Genomic DNA, 16946 nt, shown 5'->3' on the forward strand with positions numbered 1-16946 from the left:
GCAGTCAGCCCCCCCCTTCTTGAAAGATGCTCTTTATTTAAACATATATGTACAGGTTGGTTCAGCCTATTTTCTGCATATCCGTTCAATATTCAACAATAGAACCTCTAAAACTCATTACAACTACAGAACGTTAAGTTAGAAGGTTAAAGTGGCAAACAGCAACGCTTTGCTCAACATGAGTCACTAATGTCTTCAATACACTCAAAACATACATTATTGTAGGCATTTACAAGATTGCATTCATTTGTGGTGTCAGTCGTTAAAAAAACAAGACTATAATTTCGGAGGACGGGAGCTGTTCTCGTCTCCATGGTGACGATTTACCGGCGTCCCACCGTCCGTAGTAACCCCCGCAATGTAAGTGTGGCCGCTGAGAAGTTACATCACGTGGGAGGAGAATAAAACACGCGACGTAAATACGCCTGGCTTTTCTGCGCGCGCTAACGAACCGCTTTCCCCCCCCCCCCCCCGGTCGCCAATGGAAACAGTGCTACGAAGGTGAGTCGCCATGGCAGCCGGCGCCGTCCTCTGCACGACACGATCCGACCCCGACAACGGGGCCTTGGACCTTCATGCCACGGGAGAGGGTTTTAGCTTATTTCCATCCCGGCTGAATATAATCACTTTTTTTTTTGGTGATTAATTGGTATCTGCAAGTGTGAAGCGTCACTTATCGCTGTTCCTTGGAAAGTATCTCGAGTTGGCACATCTGGAATCCCAGCAGCCAGACATTGAATGGCTTTAAATATCTTAATCTTTGTTTTTGCTGCTTTTTCAACACGCTAATTGAGGCAAGTCGTTAATCAGGCAGCGTTTAAATTTAGCGCAGGCGTTTGCAATTAATCTTTTTGACGTTAATGTTTCCAAATATCTTTTGAAAATCCAGCTTAGGGCTCACTGTGATCCCCGGGAGTCAACATTGTATTTCAAGACATTTGACACATCACTATATTTCAAGGACTATTTAGTAAAAACGAGGGAATTAAAAACTGATATTAATGGCTTAACTGGAGTGCATTATTTACTTTTTTTTTTTGTTCTTCTAATTCTAGATTTTTCTGCTTTGGCACAGCATTGGATGATGACGAAGCTGTTGGGGGGGCCCATTCAGGGTCGCTCAAAGAGAAACCTGCACGTGACTTTTTTTTGTTTTTTTTCCACACAAACACTTGGAAATGTTAAACTCTGATACTCTGTTAAACATTCTCACAAAAAAAAAAAAAAAAAAAACCCTACGCAGTTTTATATTTTACTAAAAAACTCACACATGCAGAAAAAAATGTGACCGGAACTGATCAAAACATTTCAATCTTTCTTGTAAATTTTACTCCTATTTGCAGCGGTGAGATTTCTAAACCAAGCGTGAATGTGTGTGTGTGTGTGTGTGTGTGTGTGTGTGTGTGTGTGTGTGTGTGTGTGTGTGTGTGTGTGTGTGTGTGTGTGTGTGTGTGTGTGTGTGTGTGTGTGTGTGTGTGTGTGTGTGTGTGTGTGTGTGTGTGTATCAGCACGTGCCTTTTGCTTCCCACCCAATTTGAACCCGCTTTTCTCTTTGGATCTCTTAAAAAAAAAAAAAAAAAAAAAAAATCACTCGACTCACCTTCGAACGGGTTGTTTGCACTAGCGTGCGTGGGAAGAGAAGGAAGGGAACAAATTTTTTTTTTTTCTTTTTTTTTGTTTGTTTGTTTGTTTGGGTTTTGTCTGATGCTTTCAGTCCGGAAACGAGAGATATCGGCGGGATCGAAATTTGACGCCGCTGTTCAAACCATCACGGGTAAGAACAACATGGGAAATCGGGCCGAGCCATCTGCAGGTTGGCGAGCTTCCGTTTCCAGCCCGCCATTTTTTTCATTTTATGTCTCTCTCGGAAAGTGAGGCTCACTGGTCGGGGGGTTAAAGGGCAGAGAGGCTGAAATGAAAGGAGAAAATCCCCTTCCTGTCAATCGGAGAAGCCTGACCTTTTTTTTTTTATATTGTGGAAATGTGCTTGTGTGTGAATGCAATAAGTGATTACATATCGATGGCCGGAATGCAAAACCTATTTGCAATTTTTTTTGGATTTTGTGTTTTTGCATTGGGTGGTGAGAAATGGGGGCGGCTCCACATTTTCAGTCGATCTGCAAGATAATCCCGCCCTTTCTTTTGACATAAATGTTACATGAAAATTCCTATGTGCACAATAAAGCAGATAAAATTAGGAAAAAAAAAAAAACACTTCTCTGCATTGTCAGCGGTAAAAATACATGCGATGTGTTTTTAAATTATAACCCAGAAATATAGTCTGTGAACAATAGAATATTCTTGTATATATTTAACAAAGACCATACTATAATCAAATGAAACTTTTTTTTGATTTCCTGAAAAAAGTGTTTTTTTTTTTTCCAGATAGGAGGTTTTGCATTCCAGCCACAGATGTGATATTTTTCCGGGGCGTTTTGCGAAAAACCGCTGCCCGTTTGTAACACGAATTTATTCTGTGTCTTTTGAGGTTCTCAGTCACCCAGGTAATGGTTAGTTCTGATCGTAATCTTCTTGTCGTGACAACCGGACTTGATTTTCTTCACTCGAAGATGTCCTGCCCCCCCCCCCCTCGTACAAGAGGCTTCTTCAATTCTAATGGCCTGCGGGGAGTTTCCGAATAGAACGTTGACACGAACGGACAGCCCAACGCGGGGGGAGCCGCCGCTTCGGGGCGGGAGCGCGACCTACCCGCACCGGAAGGATAAGGGCCATTCCTTCGAAGACAGATGGTTCAAGAGTGGAGGCAAAGAAGCAGAAATAAACATCTCCGAACAGAGGAGGCACAACACTCGACGCCGTACTGGGGATCGACACCAAGACGGGCGAGCAAACGCGGACCAGGACCATCTGGTCCCACCAGATCCACCACCAGAACCAGCCGGTAATGTTTCACTTCTTTGTTTCACATTCTGGCTTCACCTTTTCAGGGTCTAGTCCAGATAAATCCCCCAAAAGTTGTACCTTCGTCCCGACCTAACGAACACTCGCGAGTTTCTGCGGATCAACTCTTTCATTCGCGTAACACGCCATATTGGTCGAAATGTTCTTGTCTTGGCTTGAGTTATATTTGGAAACTCCCCGTCGTCAGAGGAAGCTTCTCGGATGAGGGATGAAACGTCTTCAAGTGAAGAAATTCAAATTCACTTGCCAAGACGAGAGGATTTCTCACCACGAACCGGATGACTGAGAACCTCCGCGGACATAACAAGCCCGTCGTAACCTCGACCCGCCCAAAACCCCGGCGGTTATATTCGGACGCTTCCCACAGACCAGCGGAGCTGAAGAAGCCTCTCGGACGACGGGTGAAACATCTTCAAGTGAAGAAATCCAGTTGCCACGATTCTGACAAGAATTTATTCAGCATATTTACATTTTTTTTTTCCCCCCCACCCGAGCGCCGATCATGATATTAGACTTTAAACCGGACTCCCGTACAGTTCTGATGGTGGACACGCAGCTGAAGGATGGTGGTTGTGGTGGTGGTTGGGGCCTTCTCCGATCCACAGGAAGCGGTGGATCGCGCGTGATTGGACGCGTGTCATGGCGAGGCCTCCGTCGGGGTTACATGATGGCGCACTGGGTGGCGCCGCAGCAATCCTTAATGATGGCCACCCCCGATCTGGTGAAGGAGGGTTTGTTGGGCGGAGGTTCCGGCACGTGCCTCTTGGGCTTTGGGGGGTCTTTCGGTTTGAGAGGAAATCAGGAGGAAAAACAAAAGTTAACACGGATCGACGCTCCGTCCGGTCGCATCGGACCCCGGGTCACTCACTTTGTTTGACCTTGAGCTTCTTCTCCAAGGGCATCAGCTTCAGCCGGAGGAACTCGGCCATCTCCTTGTCCTCCTCCTGCTCCCTGAACGGAAAGCAAAAGGCTTTGAAAATAAAAAAATTGTTTGCCTTTTTAAGGATTTTCACTTTTATTTTAGCCAAGATATATACAGGACTGTGATAACGTCCTTTATCTTCTGTAATGCCGTTAAAAAAAACAAACTTTTTCATGATATTCTAATATTTTGAGATAGGATTTCTGAGTTTTCTTAAGCTATAAGCCATAATCAGCAATATTAAAATAATAAAAGGCTTGCAATATTTCAGTTGATCTGTAATGAATCCAGAATGTATGACATTTTTGTTTTTGTAATTGCATTACAATATTCAAATATTTTTTGAGTTTTTTTTTTTTTTTTTCCCCAACTGTGTTTCCAGTTTTATCTTTTTTTTTTTTCAGATACAGCGCCGCTGCAATCAGCCGTTTCTGACGCTCTAATTTCAGAATCGCACTGTTCCTCACGCCGGCGAATCACACCACCCCGTGACAACATAATTAACGTATCTCTTGTCACACACGCAGCAGGCTGCGTCGCCCGCGATGATGAAAAGCCTCCCCGAGCAACTTTATTTTTTATTTTTTCGTTGGGTCTAATGACGCTCCGCCTGGGTCGTTCCCCGGCGGTAAATAATTTCGCCGTTCCGTCGGAGGTCAAAACCTCCGGAGAAGAACGCGCTACCTTAACCTCTCCACCTCGGCGTCGTCCACCAGGAAGTCCCTCTTCTGCACCAGTTTGTGGATCTTCAGGATCAGTTCCTCCTCCCGCTGCCGGTGCTTCTTGGTTTTTTCTTTCTCTGGAGGAGGAGGAGGAGGAGGAAAGGTCGGACACCCGCTGGGTTAGAATCGAGCAATACCTCCTCTTCTTCATAAACTATCCCGGCAGGGGGCCCCGAGCCGAACCGGTCGGCAAACTCAGACCGCTCTTAAGCGGCGGAGTGATTTTAAATGCGCGCTCTCAGCTCCCCATCATCTGTAATTTATAGTAAATAGGGCACCGACTTCATTACGAAGCACAAGCTCCGGGTCCGCTCTGGGAAATTGGCATTTGCGAAACCTTTCCAAGTAAGTAAGTCACGCACAGACGGACGCTCAGGTCGGAGGGAAAGTCTGATTCTGCGTTTTTAGAAGAGAAACCGGCTCAAAGAAATCCCTGCAAACATCAGCCCTTTTTTTTTTTTTTTTCCTCCATCTGGAGGTAAAGTAAGTGGGGGCTCTGGTGTATAAAACTCTACGTCAGCAACACAAGCGAGGGCGTGACAAAAACATTAGGGGACGTTTTAAAGGTACGGAAATGGCGGCCATCGTAGCGGGGACGTTGTCCTCGGAGGTAAAGTGAGACGGAGGTCCCAGACATTTTTAGCACCGCGGACCGCTCAACGCTTGACAATGTCATCGCCGACCGGGGGAGGGGGTACACGTAGATTGTTTAGATTGCGACTATAATAATAAACGTGAATCCGCCGTGTACTCGTACGCAGCTTTATTAGCAGCTTCCTCGTAACATTGCGCCAACAACATAATATGAGTATAATGAAGGCTTCATTGTTGCACATTAGGCAGAGCGGCTCCATTTGTGGGAATCGTTACGATAAATCCACATTTCAAGTAGGAGTCTTGGTATCGTCCGTTAAAATCTTTCTTTTTCTTGGAAGTTGCGAGCTCTTCTTCTGTCTCTTCACTAGATCTTTTCCCCTTCGAAAAGAAACTTTACGTCCGATGTCTAAGTTTTTGTATTTGAAATCTTTGGCGCTTAAGTGACAGAGATGTAACCCGAGGGATTCCGGTCATTTTTCAAAATAAAGATTGTTCAGACTCAGGTGATAAATCCAACGGAAATTACTGATTATTTCTTGGGCGGCCCGGCACCGATTGATCCACGGACCGGTCCCGGCCCGCGACCCGGGGGTTTGGGACCACTGCCTTAAGATACGAATCACTTTACATACGAATATTTTAAGATATAAAGCACGATTCGACCAAGTTTTATCCTTGAAATATGAAAAAAAATCATGATACAAATACAAGAACGAGAAAATCAAAATTTAAAAATTCGCACGGTAGCCCCAAGAATACACTTCATGATGCCGTCGCGTTTTCTGATTTGGGGCCGCTCGCTGCAATTACGAAATAATTGCGATGTGACCGATATCTCACGTGAATATTGCATTCGCAATAAGTATCATTTTGTGAAGGTCGAAGCGAATTCTTTTGTTTTCTGTTATTTTAAATGGGGAAAATTAATTTAACCCTCATATTATGTTAAGGGTCAATTTGACCCATTTCACCCATTGACCCAATGGGTCAAATTGACCCTTAACATAATATGAGGCTTAAGATACAAAAAAAAAAAAATCAACCTACAACCCCATTTCTGGACCAAAATTAAATTTTTATTTTAAGGGGCCGCTGTATTTTGTTGCTGTCATTGGGCGAGAGGTGAGGCCTCACCCTCGACTGATCACCAATCGATCACACGACACATATGGAGCGACACAGTAGATATATGTAATTCCCGTGTTCGCGGTTTCCATCTTCCGTGAGGACGACCCGCGACGAAAATCCTGACAAGCCAGAGAAGGCCGAGACTCCGGAATCGCATCTTTCACGGTCTCGACGAAGACGTTTTGTGTTTGACTGACAAAGTGACCGGTTTGTCTTGGTTGCGTCGACAAACGCGACACCCGGCTCCCCCTTCCCCCGCTCACCGAGGAGGTGTGTGTGTGTGTGTGTGTGTGTGTGTGTCTTCTGACGTCAGAGAGCCTCGGCACGTTGCCGCTGCGCCTCCAACACGGGCGGCGGAGCCGAAGCGCTTTCTGCTCCGGAGAATTAAAACGTGCTTGTAAAGACTTCCAGCTCTGGCCTTCGCGGCGATGCTGTGAGTGTGTGTGAGTGTGTGTGTGTGTGTGTGTTAGTGCGTCATAACTCTTAACATGTCAGCAAGAGGCGATCGATATCTCGGGCTTTTTCTGCCATAAGGCTGTGTTTCTGAGTCAGAAACGTTTGCATCAACAGTTTTTACAAACAGAAGATGAATTCTGGTGGATTTTATTGCCGGGGAAAAAAAGGTGGACAGCAGGTTTGTTTTCTGTAAGACAAAGAATATATATATAGATGTGTGTGTGTGTGTGTGTGTGTGTGTGTGTACCTGGTACTGCTACTATCTGTCTGAGCTCCTGCTTTAAACTCATGATGTCTTTGCAGAGTTGAATATCATCCATCCTACAGAGAGAGAGAGGGAAGGAGTCAGAATAAAAAGCAACAGATATTATTGGATGCTTCTTTATCTGATATCGGCGAGCGTAAACACCGTGCTAACAGTCGAAGCCGGGCTTTGGAAATCTCTCTTAAATATATATATATATATATATATATACTTTAAAGGCTTGCACAAGAATCTTGATTAAGATGCTATGATTTTTTTATTTTATTTTATTTTAAATTCCAGTGTGCTTCTGGCAGCGAGGCGATATCTGGCACCGAGTCCATCGGCGTGTTTTCGAGGGGGTTGTTTACTTTCCGCCGCAGCCCAGACTCATCGGCATTAATCCTAATTGGCCTGCAAATACGATCCCGCTTGTTTCTTGTCCTGCGGGCTCCTCGGCTTCTGCACCCCCAACCCCCCCTCCAGTGCATCAGTGTGTGTGTGTGTGTGTGTGTGTGTGTGTGTGGAAGGACTTTCAATGCAAATGAATGGGTGCTCTTGCGTCCCCTCAGGGGCCTCAACACCCCGAAACCAGACACCAAGGCTTTCTTTTTCCAAGTGACAGAGCTGCCGATGACTCATCCACAGCCTCCCTTACCCCCCCACACACACACACACACACACACACACACAGCGTGACCCCTCCCTCGTCTTTTTTTTCCCCCTTCTTCCCATCCTCCTCCCCTCGCCGCGCCTCCCGTCCAACTCCCCGGTTGCTATCCGCCAGAGTCCAGCAGCTTCTGCTCTCTGACACTCCATCTGCCAGCATGTGTGTGTGTGTGTGTGTGTGAGAGTGAGTTTACGTGGCACTCTGAGTCACACACACAACAGAGATTTGAGCGGCGTGGCAGCCTTAATGAACCCTTTCAAGTCGGCGAAGGATAATAAGCGGGATGAGCTGTGCGAAATGTGTGTGTGACACGCAGCCATCACACTTCACGCTTTAGCTGCGTCATTTTCACCTCCTCCAAATACTTCGCTGCTCTATTTAGTCACTGGGTTTTTTTATCTTTTTTTTTTTTTTTTATCTATCTCACGCTTTTTAACACCGATCTACCGTCGCAACCGGTCGAGGCAGAGGGCCGCCCGCATTTTCTGGATCGTTTCGCGTCCCAGAAGCGCCACACATGCAAAGAGTCGTCTCATGTAAATAAAATCCTCATGCAGTTTACTAGCGAAATTTCCAGATTATAAACTGCTGTTTTTTTTCAATGCTGCATGCTGCAATGAATTTATTTATTTTTTGTCTAATGAGCTTCATGCCGCCAAAACATTTAGCCTCGTCACATCGGATCAATTAAATTGCCGTGAAATTCCGTGGCTGTTCAATTCCGACACCGAAGAAGACGACCTTAATGGTTTTAGATAGAGATCAGCTAGAATAGGGACAAAGTGGGGTTGGAAAATGGATGGACGGACTTTTCCTTGTGTTATTTATTATTAATCTTACAGGCACGGTTCGGAAAAAAGAATTTCCAGTACATGTTTATGGATGTTACTGGTATGTATCTAATGAGAAGTTAAATCAATGTTTCTGTGTAACAACTTTCTGTGCAAATATCTCATGTTACAACATGGACACCTGCTGTATATATATATATATATATATGTACCTGTATATGTATATGTACATGTATATATATATATATATATATATATATATATATATATATATATATATATATACATGTACATATACAGGTACATATATAATACATGTTCATATACAGGTGAGCTAAATAGTCTGGAAATAATGGTAATAATAACAACTTAACAACTAGCCTTTTAGCTTTTTCTTTTTACTTAAATTGACTTTTTACTCATATTAAATCATTTAACTTACCAAATTAATTTAAATTCAATTATTTAATAAAATGTATTTGAATTGAATTAATTAAAATGCTTTTTTTTCTATTAATTGTTATTTTTGGGGGATTTTTAGGGATACTGTGATTCAACTTTTGTGACACTTATGGCTAAAACAGGTTCACTTGCAGTCTTTTTAACTGCAGTTTCTGAAAATGCCAGTCGTCTTGATTTAAGCAAAATTAAAAACCAATAACGCAACATTAGTGTCAGAAGGGCACTCGGGGAAATACTCGAGTCAGATACTTTCTTTCCGTACGTAGTGTGTTCACTTCTTAGTCGTAAATGTCCGCGTTGTCACAAAAGGACTTTAAAAAAAGCTGCAGCTGCAGGTTTTCAAAGAATGAACCAATGTCTTCCTAAACGCCACTCCATAAAATGATCCTTTGACTAGACGTCGATCGGGTGCAAACGAGTTCCCGATGGTGACTCATTCGCCGCCGCCGGCGTGCTCGGCCCGTCCGATAATCAATGGACGAACGGTCCGCTGATCAATGTAAATCGCTTTATTCCCGAGGAAACCAATGCAAAAAAAAAAAAAGCGGCAAAGTTAATTATCCAGTCACGCTCTTCGCCACTCACATGAAGCGCAGCTCGGACTCACGGCGCACCAGGACCTCTCTCAGACGCTGGATGCGAGCCATCTCCACCTCGATCTCCTCCGGAGACATGGTGCTCTCCGCCATGGACACGTCCGAGTGGCCTGGGGACGGACGGACGGACGCATTGAGAAGAAGGGAACGTAAACTGGGAGAAAGCGTGAAAAAAAAAACATCTCGGGCCGGGAGGTCAACAATCGGGTCACGCGATGAGAGCAAAGAGCTGTCGCCTCTTTCCCTCGTCACATTTCACTTCACGGAGTAAAGCGAGCACTTGAAATTCCCGGAAGAGTTTCAAAGAGAGAGAAGATAAAAAAAAAAAAAATTAAATTAAATGTTTTTTTTTGTGCAGGGGAACATTTCTCCGACAAGCGCCCTTTAACCCTCTTAATACGTTAAGGGTCAATCTGACCCATTTCACCCATTGACCCAATGGGTCAAATTGACCCTTAACATATTAAGAGGGTTAAATTCTGTTTGAGCGTTCTTCAAACCTGGAAGATGCTGGGTCCAACACGAGCGGCCGTGTTTTTCCAGCCTTGGCAATGAGGAAATAAGGGAAAAATGATACCGCAACCTTCCGGTCACGAGTGAGAGGTTTAAAGATGGCAAAATATAAGGCAATAACAGTAATTTTGTCACTTGGGGGGGTCCAGCCACCATTATATCTCTTATCAATATTAAAGTAAAATATTAATATTTGATATTTTATTAATATTAAAGCCTTTACTTTGCGCATTGCTTTTTCTACTTTGCGCATTACTTTAATTTCCGGCTGTATATGAGGTACATGTGTACAGACGCTTTTAGATACTGTTTTACACACTCAGATTTCAATTTTTTTACATTTTTTTAGGCATGTCATTGTCTGTTCTTAATATGTAATGCTGCTGCTGCTGCTGCTAAATAATTTCCTGATTCTAGAATCTATAAAGTGCATCTCATCTCATCTTATTGTATCATGACAGCTGTTAGCATCTAACTGTTAGCGCTGCTGTTATTATAAGTATAATAACCTATAATTCAGGCAGAAGGCTGCCCGCATTGAGCTAGCATCTTTTCAAGGTTTCTGCTTTTTCCTGTGCAGACATGGAAAAAAATAATTGCACTAAAACGTGGATTTACGAATGAAAGTGTTATACGCCTGTATACGCTCCATCCAACTGAGGATTGACATTTTCACAGCTGTTTACTTCAATTTCAAAACAAGCGATCCCGACGAAGAGCATGACCCCGCCGCTGAACGCTAAAACGATCATTCGTGTCGTTCAAGGTCCCGTCCAGACAAATTCGCTTGAAAACCACCTCCCTCAGCTTTAGATGATTCCCCAAATGAGACGTTACCGTCATTAATTATAAAGCGGATCGTGCCTTTTAAGCGTACGTTGGAATATGTTGGAATTTCCCATGACGGTGAGGAGAGGTTCTGGAATCGACGGAGATTCTCGCCGATTGGGTTATTTCCTCTCTTAGCCGGATCACTTAGCTCACAATTCCCCACGTGCCGCTTGCAGGAAGGGTCGCCGAACACTTCCCACACAAACCCGACGATCGATACGCCGACCGCCGTCTGGCTTTTCGCCGTCTTACACGCGACTGTGTTTTCCCCCAGCTTATTCCCTTTTGAGGCCTTCATTGTACCGCGTTCCTCGGCGGCCGTTGCTAACCATCTACGCCCGGCGGCACCACGGGGATCAGGAAAACAGACAGGGAACATATCCCTGGCTTTTGTCAGACGAGGATTGCATCAGTGCATCGGAGACACTACGACAGCTACGACAAAAGTCTCCAATAGTCATTCCTTCTTTATCTACGCTGTTTATTGTGTCCATATGGACCAGGCATGTCCAAAGTCCGGCCCGCGGGCCAAAAGCGGCCCGTGTTTGAATTGACAACGGCCCGCGGCTCGTTTTTCTGTTTCTTTTTTTTGATGTGAGCCTAAAATTGGAATTGAAAAACACCGTATTTCTTCTTTTTGATAACACGTAACACAAGGATTCATGTGGCCCTCAGTGTTTTGTACTTCTGGATAATATCACTGTTAGTGTTGTTTTCCTGTTCACATGTTTTGAATTTAGAAGTCCAAAGTGAGCATTTAAAAGTGAGTAATGTTTCAATCGATATGTTTAATCTTTCTGAAAGTTTTGGGGTTTTTTTTTCCCTCATTTTATGTGGTGTTAAAATACAAAATACAGTGATTTTAGTGAAAAATTTTGCATTCTGTGAAAAGTATGCCATTTGCAATAAAAAAAAATAATTAAAAAGAAAAAAAGAAATTTGGCTGAAAGGTCGGCCCTCACACATTTTCACCTCACCAAATACGGCCGTCTTTGCAAAACATTTGGACACCCCTGATATAGACTATAAACTAGACAGGACTAAATACACAGACGCGTATAAAAGAAAGGTCAGAGCCGCCTGTTCTTTTGTCAGGAGGCTCAACATCTGCAGCGTCATCTTCACCGAGAAGCTCCACAGAAGGTCTTTCTTACCCGTTGCCATCAAACTTTATAACTCCTCTCCTTTCTGCAAGAAGGAAAACCTGACAGCAATAAATCAACATCATGTTTCGAGTGAATGGATGTAATGTTGGAGCCTCCCGGCAAATGAATTTCCTCCGGTGTTAATAAGATAAGATAATACTTTATTGATCCCCGTAAGGGAAATTTATTTCTCACAGCAGCGCAACAGTAACGATATTAATAAATATGAATCTAAATATAAATAGGAGAGACAATTAAAAGGACAAAGACAAGGATAGGAACAGAATGACAAGAATTAAAATAAACAAGTGTAAACAATGACAAATGTAAAAAAAATAATACCTATAAAGTATAATAAAGTTCCATTCTATTCTATTCTATCCTGCTGTCATTGGGCGAGCGCATCTTAAACAATGATGCGGATAATTTATAGATTTTACGGGTCAAATAATTTCTCCCCGCCACATCGGATGTATGAAATGACACAGAACACACACACGTGTGGCTTACACTAGTGACGCTGAGAGCGACAATGAAAGGGAGACCATGGAAGTGTGTGACGGAGAAATTCTGTCCAATTCCGACAATGAAGAAGACGACTTTAGTGGTTTAAATGAAGATAGCGAGCAGTGATTTTTTTTTTGGATTTTTTATTTTTTGACCGGATGTGTTACAGAAAAAAAAGGTATGTATTTAATTAAGTTAAAAAAAATCTCTGTGTAAATAGCTCGTGCTACAAATGGACAAGTTTGGCCGATATATGTACGTTTTGTTTTTTTTTTTGTTATGTATTTTTTAGTGGGTGCTGCTTATATTCAGGTTTACCATGTTATCTGAAAATGACAGTATGTCCCTTTCATTTGTGCATGTAGGAGTAGAACATGTCATTTCCACATTGGCGACCTTTTAAAATGCTACCAAAACAACATTAAATATAGTTGGTGACGGCTTGTTTCTCAAAATTGGATTTGCATTGACGGTCAGAGGAGATTGCAGGTTTATTCAATGAACGCAAAACAGCCGTCTGAGGGTCACGGGTCTGCCCAGTGTGGACGGAAGAGTGCCGAATTAGGCAAAAAGGTGTGAAACCAGGAAACTTCTTGTTGAAAACATGAAAATATTGCAACATACAGCTGGTTACGGATCATGGATGCACAATATTAATATCTGCACAATATTAGCATTGATGTCTCTCCAAGTCAGCAACTCTCTTGTAGGAAATTGCCCTAAAAGATAATTTTTAAAAATTAGTTAACAGAAAATGGACATCTAAAAATAACAGGGGGACATAAAAAAATTGAATTAAATGATGGAATTCTGCATTTTAAAGGTTTTATGGATGTCCATGTCTAGGAGATGATATCGCAGAGGGATATTCTTGAAATACAAACATTAGACTAGAAACCCAGAGGGAGAGGTTTTTTTTTTTTTCCGTCTGAACCGGGATTCAAAATGTTCAGACTTCTCAGTGACTCACTGATGCAAGTGAGTAAAACAAAACAAAAAAAAATTAAAAACCTCCGTGGGGTCGTTTTATTCCCCCCCCCGAGGTGTCGGTTTCGGCGATGTTTGGGGACGGGATGGACCCTCCATCCTCTCACAACCCCCGGACTCGCCGGGGGATGAAGCTGACTCACCGTGGAAGGCGAACAAAAAGCAAAAAACCTGCACGGCGGTGTGGTTGGCGGCGTGTATGCATGTATGGTGGGCGAAGATGGTGGTGGTGATGCCGGAGGAGGGGGGGTCGGCTTGGTCCTAAATCAAAGTTGGGAGAGGAGCTGCTGGATCTTCTCCTCCTTCTTTTTCTTTTCTCCTGTTTCTACTCTGACTCACACCCGGCGCCGAGAAGGCCGAGCTGCATCGACACCCGGCCGAACCACTAAAAGTGGTAAAGCCCCCCCCATCACACACACACACACACACCTGTATGCTCAGGGGGGGCCGTCAGGTGAGCGACTGAAGTTTCAGCCTCAAAGACGTAAACAGGCATGGATGACAATCGGCGCCAGAGATAAAACTGTGTCATTGCCCCCCCCCCTGCAGGTGTGTGTGCAGGTGTGTGTGTGTGCGGGGGGGCTGTTAGCATTATTTTACGTGGCATCCGGTGCAGATGACACATCCTGCAGTCACACTACGCCGGACCTCCACCCCTCTCCCCTCCCCTCTGCCTCGCTCAAACCCCAGAACAGCTGTTTGTTATCGCTGGAAAAATGAGGAGGAAGGGGGGGCTCACTCTTTTTTTGTTTTCAGTTTGTGTGTGTGTGTGTGTGTGTGTGTGTGTGTGTGTGTGTGTGCTTTCACAGAAAGCGAACAGTGGCCGGGATCTGTTTCTAAAAATATCCCCATCTGCAATTTCTTTCTTTCTTTTTTTGACTTAACCAAGAAGTTTCATCACATCCTCTGAAATGCTTTTGAAAGCTTTATTTTTTTAATTTAACATCCCTCGACTCATGCATCTTTAAACACTCTGAATATATATTAAAAATATATATATTGGAAAAAAAGCTGAAAATAAGCCAAGTGATGTTGCTTCCTGTTATGATTTAAGCGCTGATGTGTGTGTGTGTGTGTGTGTGTGTGTGAGAGAGACGGGTGTCCCTTTATTCCAGTGTGTGACAGTTTCAGTCCCCCTCATGCATGTGATTGGTTGATAAATAATGCGATAAGGCAAAAAAATAGGCTTTTTTTTCTTCTTTTTTTATCACCGAAACAGCGAGTTACTGCCTTCGTCTGCTTCATGTCAGCGCAAATTGAATTTTCCTTTTTTTTTTCCTTTTTTACTGGACAAAGAAGGCAGATGGGAGACGCCGCGTCTGGGCTCTAACTATTTATCACCATGAATTATATACTTATGCATAATAAATATAATGAAGGGGTGGATAATAAAAATATCAAAATAGCAGTCAGCCATGGAGGCTGCAGCTCTGTTGTGTATATATATATTTTTTTTTTGGTTTTCCCATCACCTCACATTCTGACAGCCCGGACTCCCATTATTTTCTGCCAGGTAACCCAGATTATAATCCGATTATAACACCGCGGGGTGGTGTGAGATGCTGAATGAAGTTTTTTAAACGGTCCGGATGCAGTAAATGGGATGGAGGCGGTGGAGGATGGAGGGAGGGGGTTCCTCGGTACTAATTTCACCGGCGGAGGAGAAAGAGTGAGCTTGCAGGGGATTAAAAGCTGTTCCACTCCTGCAGCCTCAGTGAGTCACCGAGAAAACGACGCCCGACATCCGTGACAGTCTGGACTGGGACACACACACACACACACACACACACACACACACACAAGGAGATCCGTCCAACCCACACCCACTGCTCACCTTTGTCCGTCGTCCACGCCGTCTCCGACACGGCGCCGTAGCTCCTCAGTGCGCGCTCCGTGTCCGAGATCGATTTCTTCATTTCCATTGCGGAGGCGAGACGGTGAGCCCGCCCGGTGGTGCAAGGGAACACAAAAACAAAACAAAACAAATCGTGCACGGTTCCGGTGTGTGCTCGTTTTCCCTTCCCTCCCCCCCCCAAGCTAAGACAACTTTCACCCGGTGACGAGGTTCCTGCGACCCGAGACGCTGAGCATCTTCATCCAGCCCTCTGGAGGTCCCTCGACGGTGGGATGGAGGGGGGAAAATAGATGATGCAGGGCGCATGCGCAGTGCAGGCAGGGATGAGAGGACTTGGGAGACACCCACTGGCACTGACTGTAAATATAAAAAGGATGCACACTTTCATTTTTTTTTTTTTTTTTTTAAGTTGTCTTCATTTGAGATTTTGGTTATCATTACAAAGCTGTTTATTTATTTATTTTTAGTATAATCCCATTACTAGCTGCCTGGATGAGAGATGAGATGTACTTTATTGATCCCAAGATTAGGAAATTGTTTGTCAGTTGCAGCATATTGTACTAAGAAAGGACAATGACACACTAGAATTAAATGATAACAAGAATAAAAAATAAATAAAAAAACATGAATCCTCAGTACCAAGGCCCAGTGGGGCCCAGACTTCTCAAAGTACACGCCGTGCTTCATCTTTTCCCACAGGAGCTAGAAAGCGGCTGGACACATCTGAGTTAGGACACAAACCAAAATCGCAGGCAGCGTCTTCAGTCAGAATTCCTCAGGGAAAGCAGAATCTGGGCCATATTTACATAGTGGATTTCTTATTGCTATGAACAGTAAAGACATTGCAACAGCGTGCAAAAATCGCAGCCGTGAATTTATTTGGACGTATTACTTTAATTATGCCGTTACTTTTGCTGGAAGTTAACTTTTTGGGGCTGAATTCCGAATTGGAAATAACTTTAAATGTTGTTTGCTTTTGCTTTTGTGGATTTCTGTTAGAAAAGCAGGGAAATCATTGTTTGTACTGATCCGTACCCTGGGTTTGCTACTTCCTTGTCACATTGCTCAACAAACTGCAATTAATTTTGATTTTTTTTTTCTTTGAAAATTGTATTATATGAGCCTTCACATTCCCATTTTTATTATTGCTAGTGTGTGTGTGTGTGTGTGTGTGATGAACTACACTAAGGCAAGCGTTGCCTGTCACTCATTGAGCTAAGCTAACTAGCTAACTAGTGCACGGAAGGGTGGGTTGTCTAACTTAATTCTGCACACATGGGAGGATGTTCCCGTCTCACCTACATAGATTATGTCAGATTGTGTTTGAAACCTTTATCTACGTTGTGGTGCAATATTTGGACAGCATCTAAGATACTTTTGCATGTTATCTGAAGATGTTATTTACCCCGAGTGACATTTATGTCATCCTGAGCACTTAAAAACAGAATTTCTATGCAAATTATCTCACCTTAAGAAAAATTCAAAGATTCACTCATCTGTAACCTCACTGGATCTGTTACACTTCACTGTTTATCATAATAGTGCACTTTACTGTTTCTAATATTATTATTATGTTGTTAAATTCATGTCACCGTGGG

General features: G+C 43.5%; 1 protein-coding gene across 1 annotated transcript; it reads right to left on the reverse strand.

The window, feature by feature from the left end:
• Positions 1-16: 16 nt before the first annotated feature.
• On the reverse strand, positions 17-15637 carry bmerb1 (bMERB domain containing 1). The gene is made up of 6 exons (XM_086142245.1): positions 15328-15637; positions 9500-9620; positions 6995-7068; positions 4529-4643; positions 3791-3873; positions 17-3701 (listed from the first exon to the last, which is right to left on the reverse strand). Exons 1-6 carry the CDS (start codon positions 15413-15415, stop codon positions 3583-3585), a joined length of 600 nt encoding a protein of 199 aa, XP_085998371.1. The 5' UTR covers positions 15416-15637; the 3' UTR covers positions 17-3582.
• Positions 15638-16946: the final 1309 nt, after the last annotated feature.

Source organism: Fistularia commersonii, chromosome 35 (assembly GCF_037954325.1).
Source record: "Fistularia commersonii isolate RoL2024-O1a breed Wild chromosome 35, RoL_Fcom_v1.0, whole genome shotgun sequence".
Taxonomy (NCBI): domain Eukaryota; kingdom Metazoa; phylum Chordata; class Actinopteri; order Syngnathiformes; family Fistulariidae; genus Fistularia; species Fistularia commersonii.